The sequence below is a fragment of the Odocoileus virginianus genome, chromosome 1 (assembly GCF_023699985.2).
Source record: "Odocoileus virginianus isolate 20LAN1187 ecotype Illinois chromosome 1, Ovbor_1.2, whole genome shotgun sequence".
NCBI classification, from domain to species: domain Eukaryota; kingdom Metazoa; phylum Chordata; class Mammalia; order Artiodactyla; family Cervidae; genus Odocoileus; species Odocoileus virginianus.
Genome location: NC_069674.1, coordinates 99,393,344 through 99,421,001, shown reverse-complemented (window position 1 = coordinate 99,421,001; position 27,658 = coordinate 99,393,344). Strand labels below are relative to the sequence as shown.

General features: G+C 39.5%; 1 protein-coding gene across 1 annotated transcript; it reads right to left on the bottom strand.

Annotated features, from left to right (window-relative positions):
- Positions 1-48: 48 nt before the first annotated feature.
- PON2 (paraoxonase 2) lies at positions 49-27,658 on the bottom strand. Its single transcript, XM_020882666.2, has 9 exons — positions 27,533-27,658; positions 20,669-20,739; positions 13,381-13,436; positions 8,053-8,218; positions 7,392-7,518; positions 5,150-5,350; positions 2,283-2,364; positions 1,428-1,556; positions 49-818 (listed from the first exon to the last, which is right to left on the bottom strand). Exons 1-9 carry the CDS (start codon positions 27,604-27,606, stop codon positions 660-662), a joined length of 1,065 nt encoding a protein of 354 aa, XP_020738325.1. The 5' UTR covers positions 27,607-27,658; the 3' UTR covers positions 49-659.

The window sequence follows — 27,658 nt, the reverse complement described above, 5'->3', positions numbered from 1 at the left end:
GACAGCAGATAGAATACTCCATACTAATTGAGAATTCCAGTTACCATATTTAATTAATTCGTTCTTTTTTTATTCAAATAAAAGGCTTATTTTTCATGTTTAATAAGATAAATTAGTATTTTTATGCCTGTCCCTCCCAAGGAAACCCCACAAGTAAGTGGCCACGTTCTACTGAGGATATGCCATGAGAATTAAGCACAGGCAAAACTTGGGCTTTAGTTAGTCTTTCTGTAACTCCAACTCTTTAATAGTAAACAAAGATGTAAGTATAAGACATCAAAACATGTCACGTATCAGTAGTGGTCATAGTGGTGGAGCTGAGGTCACTCACATTTTAAGGAAATATAATCTACCCTGTTTCAGTGGAATTCATGCTCTGGCAGTTGGAAGGCAGACATGAGGCTTATTTTGTGCAGAATGTATTCACTTAGCTGAAAACAGCTTTCTTCTCTTACCTTTACTTGGCATTTTTAAAAACTGTTCACTTTCTTTTAATGTTAAAAGTGCTATGTGAACTGAAGGGGTCCTTTCATTGCTGAAATAAATTTATATGTCACACATTTTGGGGTCAACGTTGCTGGTTAAATTCCCTCAGAATTAGCAATTCATAGAAAATTAGTTGTTGAGACGCTAGCACACCTGCATACCAGAAGGGCCATTTACAGCTCACAGTATAGGGCTCTGTGGTATAAAGTGCCTATGAGCAGCTTCTTGTCATACACGGAGGCCACAGAACTTCCCTGGAGAACAGATCCATTGTTGGCATAAACTGTAGTCACTGTAGGCTTCTCAGATAAAATATTCTGGATGCGGAGAACCTATTCAGGAGATATGAAGGATTAATATAAACCACCATCCACCCGTGTCACTCAGTCATCAGTAATCTTGCACAAAGACACAATGATTAAGAGGACATGCTGTTGAAAATAGCAGTTAGCAATTTTGTTAATGTTTAAATTACTTTGTTAAAACCTCAAAGAAAGTACTTTCTTAAGCCACCGAGAGACTGCATGCCAACACCGGATTGAGTGTTATTACAGTAATTGAGCATTAATAGAAAAACTTCCACACTAATGTGCCTACTTTAGCATGAACAAAAGTCGTGCCATGCAGTGAGCTGACAATAAGCCAGGTATTTAAAAAATTGCCAGTATACCACACAAGGAGGGCACATCTTTAGAAAAAAAGATCTTTTGACTAGCTTCTACCATCATTTACTACATCAAAAGATTACCTTTCTAAAAGTATTTGAACAATGTGAAATTCTGCCAATTACTGGCTTAAAGCAATTACGAAGCCAACTGCCACACGTTTATTGTATTATTGGTTTAAAAGGACTAAACAGACCATCCCTGGGACAGTTTATTGTATTATTAGTTCAAAAGGGTTTGAATAATTAAGGTTTAAAAAGTAAAACATATAAAAACCTCTGATGAGGGAGGATTCTTCGGGTCATACACGAAGAGCTTCTGGCCATTAGGATGACAGCCTACCAAGACGTCCCCCGAGGAAGGGTCAATGGATAAATTATCCACCAGTGTATCCAACTTGAGTACCTTCCAAATGAAAAAACGTCAACATCTAAATGTCATGAGAAACCTCAATTAGATAATTTAGGGCCATCCTTTCTTGCCCCTGTGCATATGGGGAAATTATACCCATCTCCTGCTTCCACTCTTTAACACCAATATTGCATAAAATAAATTTAATACACTCGTTTAGAGTCACTTTTCATTCTTCCTGAAATTAAGAAAGTTAGGACAATAATCAATCTCTCTAAAAAATGAACCCCTTTCCCCCTTTAAAAGATGCACAATGATCGGTTAGCTCAAGAAACTCATTCAAATAAATTCTTCATCAATCTAAAATATGTGTTGTCAAGCAGGAAGAAAATAATAATGGTGTGGAACCCAATTTCCACCTTCATTTATTATTGAAAGAACTGACAACTTGCATAAATCTTCATTTCGGAATTCATCTATTAGTCTTTTCAACTGTGAAAATTTCTTACTGGAATTCATCGGGTGCCATCAGTACTTCATGGAGTGGGTGCTAACTCTGATGCAAATGTCCCTCCCAACATACAGCTGCATGTAATCAGTCATGACTGTTCTTGTGACTTTGGGAAACAAGAGACTTAGTCAATTATAGACAGGTAGCAGTGAAAAACCCAGAGTAGCAACACTGGCTATTCTGTTTTAAGGGAGATATTGTTATAATATAGTATGGTTATGTAATTTCAAGATTAATGTCAACTTTAGATATAGAAAGAAATATTTTACCTTCAACTGAGTTAAATTCATATTAGGGTGCTTTTCCAAAACATGAATTTCATGAGCCAGTATATCAGCAACATAGATGTACCTTTGCAGGAAGGACACACTGGTTAGAGCTCCAAGCCAAGATAAAGCTTCATTAACACAGTGGGAAGAATAAGTCTTAATAACCTGCCAAGCAGTTAATCAATGATGGGCCCTCAAGGAAAGCCTGATAAAGGTCAATTTCTATTTAAAAGTAAGCTTTCAAAATCAATTCAGTGCTGCTACAACAGTCGTGGAATTGTTAAATTATTTTTCAAAAGATTGGTAAGGAAAAATAATATAGGGCAGCATTTAAAATATCAAGTCTGTGGCATGAGAGGTGGGAAGAAGGTTCAAGAGGGAGAAAATATATGTATACCTCTGGCTGATTGGTGTTATTGTATGGCAGAAACCAACACAGCATTGTAAAGCAATTTCCTCCAATTAAAAACAAATAAATTTAAAAAATATATAAAGTCTGTGATATTTGCCACTGAAGGGACAATAAAACAGATGTTTAAAAAAATCTTTTACATTCCATAATATAATTTGATATTTCAAGAGCTCATATACATGTAGAAATATTTGGTATAAAACAGAAGACATTTATTAACATATTGAGAACTTCAAGCATTAGAGATAAGTATCTACTCAGAACAATTTGTCTGCATCTAAGGAGGGTGAATTAATGGACTGCTTTACCATAATCTTCCTCATTGAATTGACTGTTCCATGGCAACTGTTCTATTGAGCAATTATAATGGGTAAAACCATGAACTCAGTATTGTGACAGATATAAACATGACGAAAACAGCTGTTTTTCCTGAAAAGTTTATCATGTGTTGTGGTAATTAGATGGCCTGTACACATTAAACAAATAATACAGCATGATGGTACCATAAGACATATTTTGGGTCTAGAGACTGAAGAAATATCTAACTCCTGAAAAAACAGAAGGGCTTGCAAAGAAAGGGGCATCTGCAGTGGACATGGACTGAGCGACTGGATTTGAGGATATGAGGACAAAGCATCTTTTAGGCAAAAGAAAACACGTGAGCAAAGGTACAGTGAGCAAGAATGAAAGAGGTGGGTTTGCAAAAGAGCTCCTGTCTAAAGCGTAGTAAGTATGAAAACAGTAGAAGAGAGAGGTTGGAGCTAGCCTATTAAAGTCTAACCCTTTAGCCTGCCTTGATTTGGAAAGCAATTGGGGTCCACTGAATTTCTGGAATAACAGAGTGTAATAACAACAAACAGTCGGCTCTGTGCAGCAAATCACTAAGCATGTGGTTTGTGCCTGGCTGGGCTCAGGGTGAGGAGTCAAAGGTGAAGCAGACAGAGGTCCCTCTTCCGGAGGTCTTGGAAGGGCAGTGGGACCCAGAAAGACAAAATTGGCAATGATGCAAAAAAAAAAAAAAAAAAAAAAAGGACTGAAGACAAATGGGAAGAAAGTGAGAGTGAGAACCCGAACCAGGCAGGTGTCAGTGGAAAGGAAGAGGGGCTGAGGAACCGCACGCAGAACCAGTGTGCCCTGCTCGGCGGCTGGGCAGGAGGAGTGAGAGAGGAGCTAAAGCTGGACCCCTGTTGGTATTACTGTTTTCAGCCTGAGTGACTGGAAAGTTTGACTCTCATAATTGAAAGATGAGAGTCGGGGAGCAAAACAGATTTGGCGGGAGAGGTTGGATTGGGCCAGTTACAGACAATTTGAAAGATTCTACATCCATTTTCTGTAATCAACAATAAAGAAGATACTGTCATGAAAATAAAGACATTTAGTTGTCAAGGATGGCAGATTTATTTCATGTTATATGTGTAGTAGTTTAAATTGTTCAATGTGCTAACCTAGTAAAAGGGAAAATTAATAAAGAATTTAATATCCTTTCTATAAACTAGAGTTGGACATATAAAAGTGAAAGAATTTGGGGGTGGAATTTGGCACTATAAAAATTAACATTTAAAAGGAGCACTCTTTGGGCAAGTCGTTCTATTTGAGGAGTTTGTTCTACAGAAACACTTGTACAAATGTGCAGAGGGAAGGGGCTTATAGCCCCAGATTTAGCCAATACCCAGTAGGCATTTGAACCTCGGTCTGTATGACTCCAAAATCTGAAAATTTAACCATTATGCTGTCATTCTCCCTTGGGGGGGGGGGTTCTGCCTTAAAAATATATGGATAAGTTTCAGTGGTAAAAGAAAAATAAAAAATGTATTTTGTACAGAAAAGAAAATCATATATATCCATAGAGAACTGGCTAGTTTACAGTCATCCTTATAATGGAATAAAACAATAAAAGCCAATAAAACAATAATATATTTATTTAAAAGAAAAACATCTACCTTATATTTAAATATGTATATATAAATATGAACCCATTTTATAAAAATTTACATTTATAAAATTAAATTCTGTAATGATATAGTTGCTGTCATTGTTAGCTGCTAAGTCCTATTTGACTCTTTTTGCCACCCCATGGACTGTAGCCCACCAGGCTCCTCTGTCCATGGGATTTCCCAGGCAAGAATACTGGAGTGGTTTGCCATTTCCTACGCCAGGGGATCTTCCTGACCCAGAGATCAAACCTGCATCTCTTGTGTCTCCTGCATTGACAGGTGGAGTCTTCACCACTGTGCCACCTGGGAAGCCCAGTAACCTTGGAAGGTCACTAATGTATTACATATATGTATTATAATATCATAGCATTATAGTAATAGTTATAAATATCATATATATTTATCATAGACCAAAAATAACAGGTAAGCTATTTCTGCCTTAAATAAAAAGAGCAAAGTAAAGAACTTCACCCAGCACCATGACTAAAGAGAAATGAAAATACTTCTGTAAGAGCCCATACTTTTTATCAGGTGAAATATTGATCCCATTTGCTGAATCAAATCCTTCTGCTACCACTTTCACTTCATTTGGACTGTAGTAAACAACATTTGTCCAGTGTAAGTTCAAGTATGTTTCCAAATACTTTAAGAAAGGATCAGAGAAATAGTGGTCATTGGTAGCATAGAAATGTTCTGGTCCAACAGCTATGATATCATTCACACTGGAAGAGAAAAATAACATGTGAGAGAAAATGAAAAGCCAGTTGGTCTCCATATTAAAGATTAAGTATCCAGAAGGTTTACACAATATGTGCCTTAAATTTCTGGTAAGAGGTTCCCTAGGAAAAGCTCAGCTAAAATCACATGGGTATAGTCATATGTAACCTACTATAATATCATATGCTGGAGAACAACTTTGTATGGTACCAAGCAATCTGAAGACAGATCATTTAGCAATTATGGCAGGATTATTACAAAAGAAAAAAGAACTTAGTGCCAACAGAGTATGTTTTTTTTGACAGCAAGAAATGTAAGGTTTAAGAATAACGTGAAAGGACACAGCTATCCATCGTACAGAGCTTGATGGAGTCTTATTGGCTGGTGAGGTGGTTGGGCTGTCAATAGCATTTACCTAGCTTCCATTTTTCTCAGTTGCTGGATTTTCTTGAGTTCCTTTGCTTAGTTATTAGTCAAACTAAGGTTGACTGTTCAATTTCTACCTGACTCGCAAAGCCGACCTGCTGAGAATGAACAGGCACTCAATAAACACTTCCAGATAGATGGATGATGAAATTGCCATGGTGCGGTGCTTTAGGTGAGAGATTTATATGCTGAAAACAATTACATTTTTAAAACCAGTTAGGTAAGGGTGTTATTAAATTTAAATTCCAATTACCCTATGCAAAAACTTCTGAAAGAGTGGCTTTCCCCTTTGTTAAAGAAAAAACGCAGCTACAGGGAAGGTGGGTCCCCTCTTTCTGAAAGAGCTCCCTAAAGCAAAGGCTGCCTAGAGGGTACTTATGCTCCTATTCATTAGGAAGTGAATTTCGGGAAGAATGGTTGGCAGTTACACACTTAAGTTCTAGACAGACAAGTAGATATTAAAAATATTCATCAAGTTCAAGCTTAAAAGATGCAGCTGAACCTCTTTTAGTCACATTATCAACCAGCTGTGTTCTTGAAGTAGTAGTGACGCACTCCCAATTCTGTAGGGCCAGTAGCCCATGCTACCTTGTGAAAACATTTCATGTTAGTTCCATACTAAGCATACAAACTCCATATAAAGCAGGCTACTCTTCCTTGGCAGGACAGGTATTATTATTATTTGTGTGATGAGTCATCTGAAATGGAAGGTGACAGAAGGAACAATGGTGAGGTTTGTCTTCTACTCTTGAGATGGCTCTGAGAAGCAAATCCCCTGCAGTCCAGCATTTCCTCATTTCTCAAGCGAGCCTGCGTAGCACACTGACGTCAACTTTTCCTGCTCTGCAAGGAAACTACTCTTGTTTAGTCGCTCTGTCGTGGCTGACTCTTGAGACCCTATGGGCTGTAGCCCGCCAGGCTCTGTCCGTGGGATTTCCCAGGCGAGAATAGTGGAGTGGGTTGTCATTCCCTTCAGGGGATCTTCCCGACCCAGGGATGGAACCAGTGTCTCCTGCATTGCAGGCAAATTCTTTGCCACTGAGCCACCAGGGAAGCCCATTCTTCAAATTAAGGGATAATTAATCTCTACAGTATAGACTATAACAGAAAACTCTCAAAACTCTCAAATTGCCTCAAAAGAGGCAATTCCTGCCTCTTTTATTTAGTAGATTATATGAATATAAATTCAATTAGTGGATGTCATGGTAGAAATTCTGAGCAAGTTTTTCTGGTACCTGAAAAGGTCTCATGAACCTGTTATATTTCCCAGTTTGAAAGGATGTGCATTTGAGAGAGTTTCTAATGACTTTCTTGGGGGTTAAAAAAATCTGTGTATGATTTAATCACTTCAATATTGAGTTGAGTTTGGATAATATAATTTTGTCATGGCTAAAACAGTGGTTTCATTCAAAATTTTACATTCATGTAAATATTTATGAAAAGTAAAGTTGCAAGGAAACTATACATAGATATATACATGTAAATATATGTATTTGTTTATGTGTGTGTATGTATGTATGTATGTATGTATTTCAGCTCTTACAAAAGATGAAGGACCATGATATGGAATATCTGAAAAAGGTAGCAATAAATCTGAGAATGAACAAAAGCACTAATTACCTTGGAAGAAGCTCATGTTTGATTGTTTTTAGATGCAAAAGAGAATTTTCTTCCTCTTCAAATTTAAAAATTTCTACTGTATTTTTGAACTCTGGGTGGTTTACAACAAAGAGATAAACGGTGTCATCTAAAAAAATGAGAGAATAGAGTTCATTTACAAGATATAACCATAGGACCTGTGGGTAGACACTGACATTTAAATACCACGGGCAAGGAAAGGCTGAATGTGTAAGCTGTTAGAGGACCTACCAGATCATTCTTCTTCCCCATCTTTCCCATCAGTGTCTTTCTAGTGTTATTTATTGACCATTGGTCTCCTGACCTTTAAGAAAGAGTGTTTCTCATTCTGTATACAGAATTCATGGATAATCTGTTTATAGTTTAACTTAGAAATAAAGCTCTTTTTCAATGCAATGAAAATAGATATATGAAAAGGTTATGAAATCTAAACACTCTTTCAGGTGTAATTAATAACTATTAGAAATTTCAAAATGTAGCATAACTTACTGCCAGATGAAGAGGCAATGTTGGACTTATATGAAGAATACAGAAACAATTCATGAGTTGTTTTCTTATACAGATATGATCCAAATCTATTTTCCAGTCATTTGCAAACCACTGTTGTTGTTTTTTAAAATGTTGGTAGCTCATCAGTTCTTACCACTGTCTATGAAAGTGCTGATACCATGTGGATTAAATAAAGCCAAATTAAATCCACGGCTGATTCTTAATTCCAGTGCCCTTGGGTTTTCTTCATTTAGATCCATCATTAGTATTCCTCCAGGCTTATCTGGTGCAAAACTGTGAAGGCTTGGACATTTTAGACCCTTTTGAAAACAGAGCAAAAGTTAAAGGTTTAAGTGGGCTAAAGTAGTAACTATAAATAAGTGATACTTTGGCTAAAGGTGCTGGCATAATGCTAGAAACACAAAGAAAGCAGCAATGAAACAATAAGAAAATAATAATTGGGGGGGTGGAAGGCTGAAAGCCAAACAGTATCTGATATTTCTGAGTTGAAGCAGAGATGAGGGGTTTAGTCTCCTCAGAGGGTAACCAGAAGGCAGGTGGACGTGAGATAACAGAGTTGAGGGCGGAAATAAACTGCTGTCTGACACATAGCCGTCCTCTCCCGGCTGGGACATCAGGTGGAACTTTGTCTTATTTTTTCATCACTAGATCCTCAGGTTGGATCAGTGCATGGCATGTACTCAGGCGGTCCTTTCCCCACTGATTCTAAATGTTGCTTTTATCATGTACTAGACCCTTGTTTACATATTGGTCTGTCTGGGGACTTGTGCCCTATTTCTGTGCTAATATTGCTACTTTTTAATTACTATAGCTTTATTCATTTTATATATATATTAGTATGTATATTATACTATATACATATTTAAACATACTATATAGTTATCCCACACCACATTGCTTTACTTTACAAAATAATCTTAAATATATCTGCTTCTTTATTTTTCTGTATAAATTTCAGAAATCAAGTGGCTGTTCAAATGAAATCTTATTAATAGTAGCAATAGTAATTGTATTTCTACTACTGCATTATCTGTTTGGTTTTTCCTAGTGCGTGGGAAAGTCATTGAGTTTTATATGTTCGTTTTGAATCCAACCATTTCACTCAACTTCCTATTAGGTCTAAGAGTCTGTCAGTTGAATCTCCTGGATGGTTTAGAAAAACAAGTAATCACGCTGTCTGAAATTAATGGCAGTTTCATATTTCTTCTTCGTGTTTTCTTGGGTTATTAAGAACTTTAGTAGATTACTGATGGTTACAGTGTTTTAGGGCATTTTCTTCCTTTTTTAAACATTAATGGGAAGGCAGCAAATGTTTCACCACTAAGAATGATGTTTGCTGTAGGTTTCTGGGAAGTTTCCTTCTACTTCTAGGTTTTGTTTTTTTTTTTTTTTGAGCTTTTAATTTTATTTCTGCTTTATTGACTATGCCAAAGCCTTTGATTGTGTGGATCACAATAAACTGTGGAAAATTCTGAAAGAGATGGGAATACCAGACCACCTGACCTGCCTCTTGAGAAACCTGTATGCAGGTCAGGAAGCAACAGTCGGAACTGGACATGAACAACAGACTGGTTCCAAATAGGAAAAGGAGTATGTCAAGGCTGTATATTGTCACCCTGCTTAGTTAACTTATATGCAGAGCACATCATGAGAAACGCTGGGCTGGAAGAAGCACAGGCTGGAATCAAGATTGCCAGGAGAAATATCAATAATCTCAGATATGCAGATGACACCACCCTTATGGCAGAAAGTGAAGAAGAACTAAAGAGCCTCTTGATGAAAGTGAAAGAGGAGAGTGAAGAAGTTGGCTTAAAGCTCAACATTCAGAAAACTAAGATCATGGCATCCGGTCCCATCACTTCATGGCAAATAGATACAGAAACAGTGGAAACAGTGGCCGACTTTGTTTCTCTGGGCTCCAAAATCACTGCAGATGGTGATTGCAGCCATGAAATTAAAAGACACAAAGTCCTTGGAAGGAAAGTTATGACCAACCTAGACAGCACATTAAAAAGAAGAGACATTACTTTGTCAACAAAGGTCTGTCTAGTTAAGGCTATGGTTTTTCCAGTAGTCAGGTATGGATGTGAGAGTTGGACTATAAAGAAAGCTGAGTGCTGAAGAATTGATGCTTTTGAACTGTGGTGTTGGAGAAGACTCTTGAGAGTCCTGTGGACTGCAAGGAGATCCAACCAGTCCATCCTAAAGGAGATCAATACTGGGTGTTCATTGGGAGGACTGATGTTGAAGCTGAAACTCCAATACTTTGGCCACCTCATGCGAAGAGTTGACTCATTTGAAAAGACCCTGATGCTGGGAAAGACTGAGGGCAGGAGGAGAAGGGGATGACAGAGAATGAGATGGTTGGATGGCATCACTGACTCAATGGACATGAGTTTGAGTAAACTCCAGGAGTTAGTGATGGACAGAAGGCCTGGCCTGCGCTGTGGTTCAGGGGGTTGCAAAGAGTGCATGACTGAGTGACTGAACTGAACTGAATCAGGAATGAGAGTTGAATTTTATTTAATGCTTTTTCAGCACTGACTGAAATAATTGAGGTCTTTTCTCTTTTAAATGTTTCAAGTCGTACTTTACACAAATTTATAAGAATACCTTCCCAAGTGAAAGTGAAGTCACTCAGTTGTGTCTGACTCTTTGCGATCCCATGGACTGTAGCCTACCGTGCTCCTCCATCCATGGGATTTTCCAGGCAAGAGTACTGGAGTGGGTTGCCATTTATTTCCTTCTCTAGAGGATCTCCCCAACCCAGGTATCAAACCTGGGTCTCCTGCGTTGTAGGCAGACACTTTACCATCTGAGCCACCAGGGAAGTCCAAAAACCTTCCCCAAAACCTTACTTTATGCTCAAATTGTATTTAATACACATTTTCTCCAGTTAAAAAATATCTATCAAATTATACAACTTCAAGATCCAACAAACAATAAACTGGAATTATGCTGTTGTTCCATGGCACTGACAATTCAGTGGTTAATAATCTCTCTCCTTGATCCATGTACCATAAACAGTAGAGTGTCGATGCACAGGAAGCTCTACCAGGGATGTAATAACTTCATGTGCGCTTAGTCGCTCAGTCGTGTCCGACTCTCTGTGACCCTGTGGACTGTAGCCTGCCAGTCTCTTCTGTCCATGGGGGTTCTCCAGGCAAGAATACTGGAGTGGGTTGCCATACCCTCTTCCAGAGGATCTTCCCAACCCAGGGAGGGAACCCAGGTCTCCCGCATTGCAGGCGGATTCTTTACCGTCTGCCACCAGGGAAGCCCAGTAATACTGGAGAGAGTGGCCTAACCCTTCTCCAGAGGATCTCTCCAACCCAGGAATTGAGCCAAGGTCTCCTGCATTGCAGGTAGATTCTTTACCAGTTGAGCTACCAGGGAAGCCCCAATAACTCTCCATAATTATCTTAGTTTAAGATATCATTCAAACCTGTTTTTATCTCTTTTTAAAATTTTATTTCCACTTGTGGTAAAATATACATAAAATTTACCATTTTCACTATTTTTAAGTGTACAGTTCAGCAGTTTTAAGTACACTTACACTGATATTTAAATCTCTATTCTATTCTATGTCATCCAAGTCCTCATTAAATGTGGTGTTAGTTTTGAGGTTGCCCCTAATTGTTGAATGGGATGGATTAATGGGCCACAGTGCTTGGAAGAATAAACAAATGCCACGATGTAGGAGTTACTCATTTAGAAAGGAGCACATACTAGGAAATATTAGAGACAATGCTGAGTAAATTTTAAAAATCAATAAAATGAAAGTAAATCATTTTAAATTAATAAGTCATATAACCAAAGAAGGATAAGAGAAAATCATGCAGAAGAAATTCTGTTGACTTGACTACAAGATCACTGTGACTATATTAGATCTCTCAGCTAAAAATGGCTGTAGATTTATGTATTGAAGACCTCGCTCTTCCTAATTCAGATTTATTCTTACGGGGATAAAATCTTGAAATAGATGAGTTCTGGATTACCCAAATCTCTGAGAACAGCTTCTTTGAAAAAAAAAAAAAAGGCAAGCAACTGCCTTCTACTTTACTCCAGATATTTGTACCTTTGGTTATGTATAATGCTGACGAGGAATCTCAGTGCTTTTCCCTAAGACTGTAAGCCATATGTGGAAGCACGTGCTTCTACACAAGCCCAGAGTCCTCCCAGAAATATAATTTTACTCATTGTGAGTAGGTAATTAACTACAATTTTTCTTTTAAACTTGCAGTTTGAAAATTTAATATAAATATCCATGCTTCTGCCAAAACCTACAGTATTTCTTTTCTCCCTCTGTGGTAGACAACCAGCTGCTCATAGGCTTTCACATAAAAAGCATCAAGAACCTGAAGAGTGTTCTAAACCTCATTCTCATCTAAGCTGTGTTCTCTCACCTTTCTTGTAAGTCTGACAGCTATTTTATTAGTGTCGCTACTGTCTTCTAAAGCATCTCCAAGTTTTTCACAACTTTCCCTGAGTCTCAGAGTCTGAAAATAATGGCTGCTGAGAGGGAACAGAATACCTCCAGGCTGCCTTCAAAGTTGGATACTTTTTTCTTTATTTAAAAGATTTATTTATTTATTTGGATGCACTGGATCTTAGTTGCAGCATGCAGACTCTTAGTTGTGGGATGAGGATCTAGTTCCTGGGATCAAACCTGGGCCCCCTGCATTGGGAGCAAGGAGTCTTAGCCACTAGACCACCAGGGAAGTCTTGAAGTTGGGTTCTTCTTTCTCAAGAAAAATGGAACCCATGAAGATGCTGAAGTCCATCACCTTGGCTCATGCCAGGCAGGATAGAGAGGTAGAACTTCCTCTTTGGCCCATATATACAGTTTTCCAATTAGAATACATATTGGTATAACCTTGCATCACTCTGGCCAATCTATTTTAAAGTCTTTAAAATATATGCCTGAAAAGATTGTTACTTTTCAGTTTATAAAAATTAAGGCAAAAGTGAAAGGTAAACTCAAATCAATGACTTTCCACTGATGATAGGCTTTTCATCGGGGAAAAGAAAGAAAGAAAAAGTACTGGGCTTTACTTTAGGAGTTAGTATATTGTTCAAAAATAAATAACAGCAAGAATGCTAGCTTTAAATTGAATGTTGAATGGAAAGAAAGGTATATGCTGCATTTAAAATAGCACAATGTAGTATCAATATCCACAGTCATGCTTCAGATATCATTTTTAATAACAAACAGATTGCACTGGAATATTTTAGTGCAAGGCAGTAGGGACATGAAGAGTAATAAGTCAACTGGCAACGACTTTTTAATCCCTATATTTAGAGAAGCTGGAGGTAAATTTCCAAGATCCTGTTTGACCTGTCTTTTGTTTTCAGAATATAATTTTGAAAGTGAGGAACTTTAAAAACAAGTGACTGCTTTGCAGGCCTCATGAAACTTCCTTGTACTTCTTCCACTGAGATGGAGAAGGAAGATACTCACCACACTAAAGAAAGCCAGGCCGTTGGGAAGTATGTCAATATCTTCAGCGCCGGCTTCTGTTAAGTTCAAGAAATAGATAAATGTCATGTTCAAATTCTGTGATTTGTTAGGTAGAGCTTTGTTTACTTTATCAGTGTCTGTATCTTTCAGCATGGTTCCCATTTTTTCTTCCAAGGAACCACTCTCTTTAATAAACGTCAGTCCAAATCCTTTCCTGCAGTGAACTTCTGACTTAAAATATTAGAGATTTTATGTTTACTCAAATCAAAGTCAACTAATCACTACATTTCTAGCTACGAGACTGAAAAAGTTGACATCTGTACACTCTTATGATAAACAGCCAGATGTCTATACAAAAGTAATTGACATCAGGGGAATATTACTTTCAGAATGAAGGACACATCATCATTTAACCATGCAAATATCTTGTCCCTTTCTCTGCTCATTCAGTCTGAAGCAAACACAGACATTTCTCTCATTACCAGAGATAAAACACCTGGGATTATATAGGCCCTCTTTAAAAAACAATGTCTGTTCGATCTCATAAGCAAAGAGCTTTCTGTTTAATCTTTAAATTTAGGCTTTAGATTAGAAAAAAAAACTGGCAAAAGAAAATTAATGAAAAATACCATGCACCTAAGCCAGTTGAAGCTTCAACACAGTCTCTGAGACAGACTACAATTAACTATTGATTGTTTATTGATTGTCTGCAGTACACTCCACACAGCACAGCAAATAATTAGACATAAGACCTTCCCAGTGGTCTCACTGTGTAAATTCCATGGACAGATAACAGACCCAAACACAAGAAAAGAAGAAAAATGCCTTAGTTTAAGCCAAATCATGACACATTCTTTGAGTCCACAAAATTCAGTCTTCCCCTTTAAGCCCTCTCCAGAGTATATCTCCAAGATTATTTCTAGGTTGTCAAAAACAAACAGCACTTATCCAGCTATTTGGGTTTTGCTTCCTGAGTTTGCATTTAGCTGCACTGCCTCTAGTATTGCTCATTCCATCAGCAACAGCGGAGAAAAGCAAAAAAAAAAAAGAAAAAGTCAAGAACTTCATTCCATAAAGATGACCCATATGCTTATTTTCTCAGAGAGTGGAGAGATATGTCTAAGCATAGTGTGCTAGAGGAGTTCTTAACCTCGGGTCTGTGGAGCCACAAATGGGTTTTCAAGACTCTATGAACCCTTTGAAATCCTGTGCAATGCAAGATATCCTGTACACGTACAGATATCTTCTGTGAAAAAGGTTCTATGCTTTCAGCAGATTCAAAAATGGGTCTGTGATACCCACCAAAAGTTCTATGGTGCTTCTCAACTGGTAAAGAGCGAGGACCAAGGAACCCTTCACCACGTACACACACAAAAACACAAACATATGAACACACATGTGTACACACCATTCTAGTCCAAGTTCTGCTTTCTATATCCATTTAGTAGGAGCTCAATTAATTAAAATTTGTCAATTAATCTTGAAAAATTAAGACAATTTCAATGTGTACATGCCTATACACACAGACAAAAAATATGTACAAAAAAAACTAAATGTTTTTTTGGGTGGTGGGATTTTGGGTTGAGTGATTTTCCTTTTACTCTTTAAACTTTTCTTTGTTTTAAAAATTTCTACAAAACATATTCTTTCAATAATCAAGAAGAGAGCAACATTTTTAAAAGATATTTTCACTTCGACCACATTGCAACTTCTGTTTCATCCTGTTGCCTAATTTCAAGGGAAAAAAGTCATATCTGTAGCTTCTTTAGAATATTTTCCAGATCTAGTCCCCCATCTTCACTTCCATAGCCAACACAACAGTAGGTGTTTGTCATCTCATAACACCCTTTCAGTATGATTATTGTAAAAGTAGTCAAAGCTGGAGATGCTTTTTCTCCTCTAATTCAATAATAGAAACAGTAATATTATTAGTAGTAACACTTATAACTAGTAACATATATTGTGTTCACCAAGAACCAGGCTCCTTGTAAGTACTTTATACATGTTAGTTCATATAATTTTCATAACTCTAAGAAGTGATAATATTATAGAACCAGGCTCCTTGTAAGTACTTTATACATGTTAGTTCATATAATTTTCATAACTCTAAGAAGTGATAATATTATCTCTTATTTTAGCGTAGAGAATATTGAGCCTTTGAAAGGTTAAGGTCACAAACTGGGAAGCTGGGATTCAAGTCTTTTGTTCTCACTTAAAAGTACATAGAAACAAATACAACCTAACATTTAATGAAATTTCTCTGTCAGAACTATCCCCTGGTTCCTTTCTGAGAACACTTGACTTTGTAAATCCAACTGTGGTCGATTATGTATGTTGGCTTTTTCCTCAAAATGTTTTCTTCCATGCCTTTCACCAAGATCTTCATCAATTCATATGTTGTACTTTTCTTTCAAACCTCTTTCAAACCATCTTTCTCTAGAACGTCTTGTAACTTAGCACATCTGATTTTGATCCCTTCTTATTTCTTTAGCAGTTATCTATCTGTGTCAGAGAAGGCCAACCCCTCCCCAGGATCCATACTTCCCTTATTGCTATTCAGCTACAGGTGCATGGCAACATGTGTGTGCTGGCTCGTTCGTATTGGACCCTATGTGACCCCATGGACACCCCACCAGGCTCCTCTGTCCGTGGGATTTCCCAGGCAAGGATACTGGGATAGGTTGCCATTCCCTTCTCCAGGGGATCTTCTTGACTGAGGAATCAAACCCAATTCTCCTGCATTACAGGCAGATTTTTTACCTACTGAGCCATCAAGGAAGTCCCTCTTGCTGATAAAAGTGGCTGTTTGTCTGAGTTCGGGTTAATGAGACGTGAAAGTACAAGGTTTATGCAACTACTGGGTAATACAGAGTAAAAATATCTAGGTAAATGTTCTCCCTACCCCTTCTTGCTGGGAAACGGCAACAACTGGAGTTCTAGTCGTGGACCAAGGTGGTACGTTGACAATAGCTGTGTCACCCCATCAGCCTTGGTCTCAGAATGACCACATGAGATACAGTCATCTAATCACCCTAGGCCATTTGCTTGCCTTTGGACTGTCACATAAAAGAAAATCAATTTCTTTCTTCTGTAAGTTACTCACTGTAATTTTATAACAGCTGATCAGCCCTTCATACCCAACAGAGTATCCAAAACGTAATGTAGCCTATTATTTTCCACTTTTTTGGTTCACTAATCAGATATATGTGTTAATGATACTATATTGAAAAAAACTGCAAAAGTTATTTAACCTCTCTGAGCCTTAGATCCTTACCTGTTATAAAAAGATAAACAAAAAATATGTCCATATCTCACACAGTGAGTTTTTCTGCTTTCCTTTTCATAGGTAGATTGCAAAGTACTTGATGACAAGAGCTACAAACTTTAATGCTTAAAAAAAAAAAAAACTCTCAAGCAGCAGTTATAAAAATCTTGACTGCCAAGTGTATAAAATCATTTATTAACTCAAGAGAAATAATCCATTCAAAATTTTTAGTCCAAGACTCTGAATGCCAGCATTTTCAAAGACATTTTTAAATGTTTTAAACTTCAAATAGAATTAAATAGCTCTTTAAGCATATTTTTTATTATTTAGACATAGATATTATGCCAAATCTTAGTTTCTGTTAGATACACTAGAAAGGAATAAAAAAAAAAAATGGAATAAGTAGTGAACTTACTCTCTGACCCCCCCTGAAGGCACATATCCTGCATGATACGTGGTAGTGATTGTTGTTGTTTAGTTGCTCAGTTGTGTCTGACTCTTTTGTGACCTTATCAGCTATAGCCCGCCAGGCTCCTCTGTCCATGGATTTCCCAGGCAAGAATACTGGAGTGGGTTGCCATTTCCTTCTCCAGTGGTAGTGGTTATTTATTTATTAAAACAGACATGAGATGATATGATACGTATAAAGCACCTAAGAGTTCATTTCCAGTCATGATGAATGTAGCCTTGATGTGTGTGTGTGTGTGTGTGTGTGTGTGTGTGTGTGCGCGCGCGCACGTTCCTTGATGGGGATGGAGGGGGGTGGGGGCAGGGTATATGGTCTTACCTCCTGGAGGGATTAGCTGGCCTCAAGTGCATGGCTGTTACTGTTCCCAAAGCGGAAACTAAAAAGAGAACTGTATTCCCACTGTCTACCATGAGAAGTTGCTTTTGCCCATATGGGAAAGTGTATCCTACTAATCCTTTGTAGTCAAAGACCACTGCATAAGCAACTGTTGTTAAAAACATATCACCACAAGCTATTATTAACCATTATGCATCCCTGACATAGCACTCAACAAATGTTCACATAGTGTATGGTGACCAGAGAGCAAAAGCAAAGAAGAAAGGGAAAAAAAGAAAAATACAATTCTAATTAGATCTAAAAATGTATCTCAAACGTGCGTCTAATCATGCAATGTCTTTGCGCCACTGCCTTTTGAAGTGCCTCAGAGACATTAAATGCTTCATAAGAAGGGCCATAGGTGACATATTTCCTCATTCTTCCCAACTGTAGACAGCAGCTTGCACACATCCCAACATAAAGGTCACAAACACAGCCAGATGCCTGTTCAGAATACAAATGCTGTTGGACTTGTTTTTCTCCGAGGAGCTCTCTATCCCAGTGAGTTGCAGCAGCAATGCACTTGGCAGTCTGTCCTGTCTTGTCGTCTGCCCCACAAAAGGTGGGCTTCACAGATGCAAGGTTATTTAATAATTTTACAATTATTAACTCGGTAGCAAAAGTAACCCCCAGGATCGCTAACTCAACCTCCCAACCTGAACAGGTCCCTCTCAGATGCCATCTGGCTTCTGCTGAGTGACCAGTTCCAAGGAGCTCTTCCTGCTTGCAGCCAGAAAGAAGGATGCATTTGTTGAGATTCTCGGGGCTTCAGACAACCTTAATTTTAGGACACTCTGCGTTATCCAGCATAGACCTTTTCAATCCAACAGCTGGGTATTTGACACTGAGTTTGTATCTTCCTGCGAAGTGTTTGGGCAACAAACAAAAAGGGGAAACCCCAGGAGAAAGAAGTCAAGGAGTCCAGTGAAGGGAGACAAGACTAGGAAAAAGCACAAAAGCAGCAATGGGAAAAGGAGACAAGAGCACAGGGAAAACGCGTAGAGAAGGAGAGGGGGCAAAACTAGAAAGAAACCCTGAAGTAGAAAAGGCTGCTCTGAAAACTAACAGGTTTCATGAATTGGCTTCCTGGTGGCTCAGCAATAAAGAATCTGTCTACAATGCAAGAGACAAGAGTTCGATCCCTGGGTCGGGAAGATTCCCAGAGGAAAACGTAGCAGCCCACTCTAGTATTCTTGCCTGGAGAATCCCACGGACAGAGGAGCCAGGCAGGAGCCTGAGGTCCACTGGGTCTCAAAGAGTCAGACGTGACTGAAATGACTGAGCATGGGATGGCATGAAATTGAAGCCTTCTTTGTATGATCCAGAAAAGTTCCACTACTTTGTCTTTGACAAAAGTGCATTATGAATCCTCTCTGGAGTGAATGTGGTTGTACATACGAGTTCCTGAGTTTATTCATGTTCCAACTCGAGGGCAATTTAGCAAACACTATCAAAACTTTAAAGATTTGTGCTAACTGAACAATAATCCCACTATTGAAAACTTATCCTTCAGGTAAAAAAAATGCAAGAGCTATATGCATGATGATGTTCACTGATTTGCTTGTAGTTGCAAAAACCTGCAACCACTCAAATGTGCTTTAAGGAACTGGTTAAATAATAATGGTACATGCAAATATTAAAAAGAATGAGGTAAGTCTATTACAAGTGTTAAAGTGGAAATCTCTTCATGTTCAGAATGAAGCAAGTTGCAGAATATAATTTTATACTAAGAGGCCACTTGTGAAAAAATAAATATATATGCATATAGTTGCTTGCATTTGCACTGGAAATACCAGAAAGGATAAAATAGAAACTCTGTGTCTAAGGTTACTTTTGTGGGAGATGGAAATTTTTTTTAAATTTAATTATTTACTTTTTATTGAAGTATAGTTGGTTTACAGTGTTGTGTTAGTTTGATGTATACAGCAATAGTGATTCAGTTATATGTGCATATATATATCCTTTTTCATTACAGGTTATTACAAAATACTGAGTTTAGTTCCCTGTGCTACACAATACACTGGACCTTATTGTTGTCGTTCAGTCACTAAGTTGTTTCTGATTCTCTGCAACCCCACGGATTGCAGCATACCAGGGTTCCCGGTGCTTCACTTACTGTTTATCTATTTTATACATGGTAGCGTGTATATATTAATCCCAAACTCTTAATTTATCCCAACCTCCCCTTCCCCCTTTGATAACCAAAAGTTTGTTTTCTGTGTCTGTGGATCTATTTCTTTTTTAAAAAATAAGAAAGTCACTTATTTATTCATTCCTCCTTGACTTTTGGCTGTGCTAGGTCTTCGCTGCTGTGTGCAAACCTTTCCTAGTGGTGGTGAGCGGGGCCGACTCTTGCGGTGCCCAGACTCCTCATTGTGGTGGCTTCTTGTCACAGAGCGTGGGCTCTCGGCGCTCAGGCTTCTGTAGCGGGGTAGCTCAGGAGCTTTAGCACGTGGTCTCAGTGCTTGTGGCCCACCAGCTTAGTCGCTCCGTGGCACGTGGGATCTTTCTGGACCAGCGATCGAACCCGTGTACACTGCACTGACAGGGGGATTCTTACCTCCTGTATCACCATGGAAGTCCCTCTCTCTGGATCTGTTTCTGTTTTATACATAAGTTTATCTGTGTAATTTTTTTAGATTCCACATGTAAGTGGTATCATATGGTATTTGTCTTTGGCTTACTTCACTTAATATGATCATCTCTATTTCCATCTATGTTGCTGCACATGGCATTATTTCATTCTTTTTTATAGCTGAGTAATATTTGTGGGAAGTGGAGATTTTGTTAGGAGATTTTTATTTTCTATTTTATAATTTCTCTTCCTTCTGACTTACCTTCACCAGCTAACTCCTGGGCTAGTGTTACATAGAATTCAGTTGCCACACATGACAAAGAATACAGACCTGACAAAAACAGTTCAACAAAGTCACTAAACAAGCAAGAAATCTAACAACAAACATAGGGTTGTACAAATAATTAATAAATCACAGTGCGAGTAAGAGAGAAGAAATACAGGGTACAAATATAGAGATCAAAAGAGATGAAAAGGTTTTGCTGATCTAATGTGATTTTTCCTCTGATAAACAGTAATTATGTGCCAAAATACTCTTAGTGAGTTTTTCAGTGTTAGTGGCCAAACAGTGTGAGCTGTGTAACAAGCATTTTCTCAGACTCACCGATTCCTTTAATCAGGTGGCAGTTAGGAAGGTCTACAGATTCCACTTCTCTGGAGGCTTTAAGTCGATTCCTGTTTAAAAAAGAAAAAAATCTATCTGTTTATGTATCCCTGCTTTGTAGCAGAAAGGGTTTAAAGAGGCTTACAGCAATACAAAAAAAAGAAAACAACACAGCACAAATCTAAAGCGGATAAAGGAGAAGATGGAAAACAAGAGTAGGAACATAAAATAGCACCAGAACTGAAGTTAAAATGGAAATGCATATCACAAAGTTCTCTATGTGAACATGGGTCATAAAAGGAAGCCAACAATCCAACAAATACAGCTTTCAATGCACGTTCCTATGCAAATATAAACATGACACCAAGTCCCACTTCTCATAGCTCTTGTGTTGTGGGAAGAGCCGCAGATGTAGAACCAGAAGACTCGGGGGCGGAAAGCTGCTCAGACCCTCTGCAGAATGACACAGTGACCGAAAGCAGGTCGAGAGAGGAAGGCATTGTTCAGAGCCAGGCTCACAGAGGATACCACGTAAATACTTATTAAGAGGCTGAGGAGCACCGACTACTCTAGCAAAACTCCTTGCTGTTGTCATTTCGTAAACACAGAAGTGAAGAAATAAGGAGAAAATGTTGAGCTTTGGTAAAGCATCTTCACTCGTCCTTCCCACCCTGGAGCAGCAGCCCACCACGCAAGGTGGACAAACACACCCGGGTTCTGCTGTCGAGGGCTTCCCCTCTTCTCATCGCCTCACCTTCTCTGAGTTCTCTGCGCACAGAAAGAACGGCAGTCGTGTGTACAGAGTAGCCTGCCCTTTTCAAAGCGGTGCACGCGTACCACACGTCTAAGGGACAGGACAGCGTGTCACGGTCTCTGCTCTCTGCATAGCCTTGCCTCTTCGGCCTTCTAGATGCTGAATATGGGGAAGGCTGCTGTTTTCTTGGCAAAATGGAAGAAACCGCGGCCTGGGTTAACTCAGAATTACCAATAGGGAGTGGCAACTGTGTATTCTGGCAGTTCACATATACATGTGTATATATAATATGAAAGTTTCTAATTAAAGTGTTCATCACTGTGTGTTTGGAATCCATATAACTAGTATTAAATTTCTTAAGACAACATAGCAATAAAGCAGTGAAATAAAAATAAATGAATAAAATAAATATATAAAATATATGGACATAATAGAAAGTTTAAAATAACCAACCAAAACTTTAAATTAAGCAGTAAAAGAAAAAAAATACAAAAAGATCTCAAATCTATGAGCCCCAGGAATGACTTACAGGGAAAACAAGTATTTTTTTCAATTAATTTTTATTGGAAAACAAGTATATATTTAGCCTAACATAAGTAGTAGCAGTTAATACTAGTGATGAGGATGGTGCTGCTGATAATCATGGTGATAAAAGGTAATCAGTAGTAAGAAGGGCTAACATGTATCAAAAGTGTTAGTAGTGAAAGAGGAAGACCATGTTTCTGTCATAGCAATAAGACTGCATGACCTTTGGCAGGTCAGTTTAGGTCTATAGGCCTTATGTGGGATCTTAGTTCCACAACAAGGGATCGAACCCATATTCCCTGCACTGCAAAGCAAATTCTTAACCACTGAACCACCAGGGAAGTCCCAACATCAGGGTTCTTAATTTCAGGTCCAGTGAACTTTGTGGAGTCCATGGGTAAAATTCAGGGGTCTATGAACTCAGATGGGGGGAAAAACACATCTTTAGTTAAATCTCTGACTGAAATAGAGTATTTCTTTTGATGATGAGTGTAGGCAACAAACCACTGAGCTTTCTACTAGTAGTACCTGTGACCATCACTAACAGAAATTGCACACATTGTTTCATAACATTTTAGTTGTAGATATCTCAAAATACCATTTATATTCATCTCTGCTTCACAGTACCTGCTGCTGCTGCTAAGTCCCTTCAGTCGTGTCCAACCCTGTGCAACCCCACAGACGGCAGCCCACCAGGCTCCTCTGTCCCTGGGATTCTCCAGGCAAGAACACTGGAGTGGGTTGCCATTTCCTTCTCCAATGTATGAGAGTGAAAAGTGAAAGTGAAGTCGCTCAGTCGTGTCTGACTCTTCACAACCCCATGGACCACAGCCTACCAGGCTCCTCCATCCATGGGATTTTCCTGGCAAGAGTACTGGAGTGGGGTGCCATTGCCTTCTCCATACAATACATGCTGCTAAGTCGCTTCAGTCGTCTCCAACTCTGTGCACTGTTAGGTATTCAATGACCTCTAGATATATTTAAGGCTTATTATATCCTATGTTAGATTTTTTCAAATAGTTTGACAATAGAATTTAAATCAGTTATTATTAACTTAGATAGTATTTAAGTTTGGTTTATAATCCTGTGTATTTTATTTTATGCATTTAGGAACATGATGCTGAGAAGGAGTCAAGGCTTCACCAGACTGCCAAAGAGATCTGCGGCACAAAAATCTAAGAACCTTTGCTCCAACATTATCATCATCACAGGTAACTATTATTGTGCATTTCCTGTGTGTCTGACAGTGTTCTAGCATTTTGCAAGAATTAACTCATTGATTATTTTTACAGCCCCTATATGCAGCATAAAGTATGATTACCCCCATCCTACGGATTAGGACACTGAGGCACAGAAAGGTGAAATAAAAAGCCAACGAGTCAGGTAAATAGTGGAGAATTCAGGCTACCTGGCTCCAAGGCATGAACCCTTAACCAACAGTCATCAGCATGAAAGGAATCTCTATTTCTTTCACTCAGGAAAAGGCATCACCTTCAAAGTGGGATGAGACCGGGGTGGTTAGTGATTACCTTGCTTCATATTGTGGTAACAGTAAAGATGCACCAGGCTGGTATGTCAGCAGGGGACACAGTCTTCTTACCAGGTTTGTTCCTTATTGTACTGCCTTTGAATTTACAAACCACTGGTGGGGCTTTATCTTTTAAGTGCAGACTTAAATTCAAACAGGGGCTTTATCTTTCACGTACAGACTTGTAAAACCCCTTGGCATTCACTCCCTCATCCCCTGTAATGCTCTTACTTAACTCAGAGTTTGTGCTCAGGCTTGTAAAGCTGAGGAAAACTTGCTCCAATGGCAGAGAAGAGAGGAGGCTACAGGGAACTGGGGCAAACTGTATTTGGAATCAGAAGACCTGACTTAGAAGTACAGGTTTGGCACTAACAATTGAACTAACTAGTTAGCTTCTCCAAGCTTCAGTGAACTAACTAGTTAGCTTCTCCAAGCTTCAGTTTTATCAGATATAATATAGGAAATATATAACATAATATAAAGACAGATATGAAGACTGGGAGAAAGCAGGAAGGTAAAAGGGCTTTCTTTCCAAATGTCAGTAAATGTTTGTTTTAGTTTAACACCAAGAACTGATGACACTTTCAACACAAAGACTAGCACACAGGGCTTCCCTGGTGACTCAGTGGTAAAGAACTGGCCAGGCAATGCAGGAGACATGGGTTGGATCCCTGATCCAGGAAGATCCCACATGCTGTGGAGCAAACCTTGCCCCACAACTACTAAGCCTGTGCTCTAAAACCCAGGAACCGTAACTGCTGAACCCACGCCCTACAACTACTGAAGCCCACACACCTAGAGCGCATGCTCTGCAACAAGAGAAGCGACCACAATGAAAAGCCTGTGCACCGCAACGAGAGTGGCCCCCACTCTCTGCAACTAGAGGAAAACCCATGTGGCAATGAAGGCCCAGCACAGCCATTTAAGACCAGCACACGGTAGTCACACAATAAATAAGGCAGATGGTGGCTGAAAAACAGGCTGCCCCTTCAGAAGTGTTCATTGGATAGCTTCTTGGTGGAGTTGTCATAAAAGATGTCAGGCAACGAGGAGAAAGTTCAGATGCTTATTTCTGGATTTCCTGCTCAGGCACAGGTCTCTTACGCACTCAAGTCTTACGATTCATTCAAGGCTGTGTGCTTTGGAATAGGGAGCACAGACCTGGAGATATTTGTGTATTTCTGTTTTCCCCTTTATTGTTCAACTAGGGAGGAGTGGAAAAGTTGGGTATGATATGCCATCCTCCCCTGGGAACCTTAGCCAGCTACAGTTCAGAAGGAAATAGACAACTCTGATTCCATTTATCCATCCATGACATACTAAAATACTATTCATTGCTTATCTGAATTTAAGTGGGCAGCTTGGGGGAGAGAAATAACTTGAGTGCCAAAGTACTGTCTCTAAAACTAGAATAATGAACTAGAAGGCACCGGATGAGTGAAAAAACAAACCGAAAACGTGTGTTTGAAGAGCCTTTCTCTTTGTGGAGGTGGGAGATGCTGCTTTTCAAAATACTCCAAGGGACTGAAAGGAGAGATGCATTTAAGCACTCCACCAGACTTGGTAAACAGTAGGTAGTTGATATTCTGCACTTACAGGGTTGCCAGATAAAATGTGAGTGAAATTTGAATTTCAGATAAATAATGAATACTATTTTAGTATAATTACATCCCAAATATTGCATGGGGTATGTTTGTACTAAAAAAAGATGTGTTGTTTATCTGACATTCCAGTTTGACTGGGTTTCTTGCATTTTTATTTGCTAGATCTGTCCATCCATCATTCCCCTCACCTTCTCACATCGGCCAATATGAGGCTTCAGTTGACCAATGAGGTTACAACCCTGTGAAGTCACTGATAAATAAAGTTTATTATAGTCAAGTCTTTATAAAGAAAAGACACATTAAATTTTAAATGACCCATCAGGTACAGTCTGTATGAATAAGATTTATCTACTTTTTCTTAGGTTTGCAACCACATTTATCATTCAAAGGGACTTAAATTTAAAACCTTAAGATTAGTAAGAAGAAAAAATTATAAACTGAGGAAACTTCAGTTAATGGAAACACTGGTGGTTTGAGCTATAGGGATAACCTAATGAGCTTGTGAATTTTAGTGGGAGCTGGATAGAGCATACAAAATCATCCAACTCAATAACCTTCTGCAGAACAGGATAGTTGTTTATATAACATAAAAATTAAGCTCAGTGTGTCCATTTCTTACCAGTGAACGTTCCTCCTCCGACTCTGACCTTTCCTGTTGCACAGACACTGTCCTCCTGGTGTTTTTCTATGAGCAGATGAAGCTACAGCTAAGCCAGTTGAGCTGGAAACTCTAGCATCACCTTTGACCTACCCCTCATCCCCCAGGCTTCCAGAGTTTGGGCCAAACCACTGCAATACTTTAACTAGTTTCCCCAGGTCTTTTTAGTCTCCTTCTGGTACTTGTCAGCTCTAAAGTCATATGAGAATTATCAGGAGAATTTTTAAAAATAAGAAATACTCATGCCTGGGCCCCACTCAGAGCAACAGGACTGGAACTGCTGGGGGTGCTGTCCAGACAGCAGGCCTCCTGGAGAGCCTAAGGCACAGCCAGGACTGAGAAGCACTGCTCTAGTCCAGTCCAGCCTTCCAGGTCCACTCTGCACAGTCCAGCTGATTATGCTCTAGAAAGTTTAAACAGGCTCCTGTTTAAAAAACAAAACACACAGCAAACACTGACAGTTCCTTTGCCTATCAAAGCAGGCCCCAGTTTCTCAGCATACCTTTAATAACCATCTCGAGACCTAGCCATCCCCTGTCCCTACTGTTATCATCCCTTAACTTTAAGCTCCCCTCAGATCCAGACTTCCCCACAACAGTCCCTTTGTTCATGCTCCAACTTCGATCTCGGACTGCCTCCTTCCTCCCCACTTGGGTTTCACCCATCCTTCCAGGACAATGTCAAATGTCTCTTCTTCCTGAGCTTCAACTTCAGGCATTCAGTCATTTTTCCTCCTTAAGCCTATAGAGGTTGGTCTGTACCTGTCCTGAACATCCCGATCGTCCCTGTAGCTCAGATGGTAAAGAATCTGCCTGCAATGCAGGACACCTGGGTTTGATCCCTGGGTCAGGAGGATCTTCTCGAGAAGGGAACGGCAATCCACTCCAGTATTCTTGCCTGGAGAATGCCATGGATAGAGGAACCTGACGGGCTACTGTTCCTGGGGTCGCAAAGAGTCAGACACGACTGAGCGACTAACACTGCCACACTGACATCCTAGTTTATCCATCTGTCTTATTTCTCTCCTTCCCTTTAATAGGTTAAGAACGGTGCCTTACTCTATTACAGGAGCCTAAGAGAGCACAGCATACAGAACAGATGCTCAGCATTTCTGGAATTTTTTCGAGTAAGGCTTATATAATTTGAATTGATAATTCGAAGACTGTGACATCTGCTTATCGCGTTCTTTTCATAATAAGTAAAATGTGAGAAGGACTAGGCGTGCCCTGTTTGGCATTCTGGCTTCACGGTTCCTGGACGAGGAGATAAATAAGGAAGTGATGTAAGAACAGTAGCTGAATATTTCAAGTATCTTTGATCTACTGCGCCAAGATTACAGAGCAGAGGAAGCTTCTCCAACGCGGCAGGGGAGGGATGGAGAACAACTTTGTTAAAGACAGAGGCTGGTTTGGGCACCAAAGAGAAGCAGGATCCGTGACCTGGAATAAATCTTTATAATTAAAGTTTCCGTGCATGAGTAATAGTGTTGTTTTCAAGTTAAAGCACAAGGTTTGCCCTTGAGTAAATTGCAGGGCACTCGCACAGCTCGTCAACCTAGGTAGCAAAGAACTTTGTGAGCAGCAAAAGCTTGTAAACTCTCCAGGAAGTCTCGCGATTCAGCGCAAACTGTGTGGGGTTTTGCGGGCGGCTGGGGGTGGGGTGGCGCGCTCGGCGGGCCGGGGAGCAGAGCCGGCAGAGAGCCTCCCCGGCCCCGGGCTCCAGCACAAGGGTCCCCGCGCCGCCTCAGCCCTAGCCACCCCGACCCTGCGCACCCGGGAGGGCCCCCGGCCCCTACCTGAGCGCCAGGAACCTCTCGCCCAGCAGCGCCAGCGCGATCCCCAGCAAGCTCAGCGCCAGCAGCCGCCCCATGGCTCGGGAGCCGAGCCGCCTCGCTCCGCCGGACCGGGGAGCACTGTGGGCG

Coding starts and splice junctions, on each gene's coding strand:
- PON2 (XM_020882666.2), bottom strand. CDS start 27,606: ATGGGGCGGCTGCTGGCGCTGAGCTTGCTGGGGATCGCGCTGGCGCTG. Junction 2,365..5,149: donor AATATTTCACCTGATAAAAA/GTATGGGCTCTT, acceptor CTTCCTGCAAAG/GTACATCTATGTTGCTGATA. Junction 1,557..2,282: donor TGAATTTAACTCAGTTGAAG/GTAAAATATTTC, acceptor TTCATTTGGAAG/GTACTCAAGTTGGATACACT.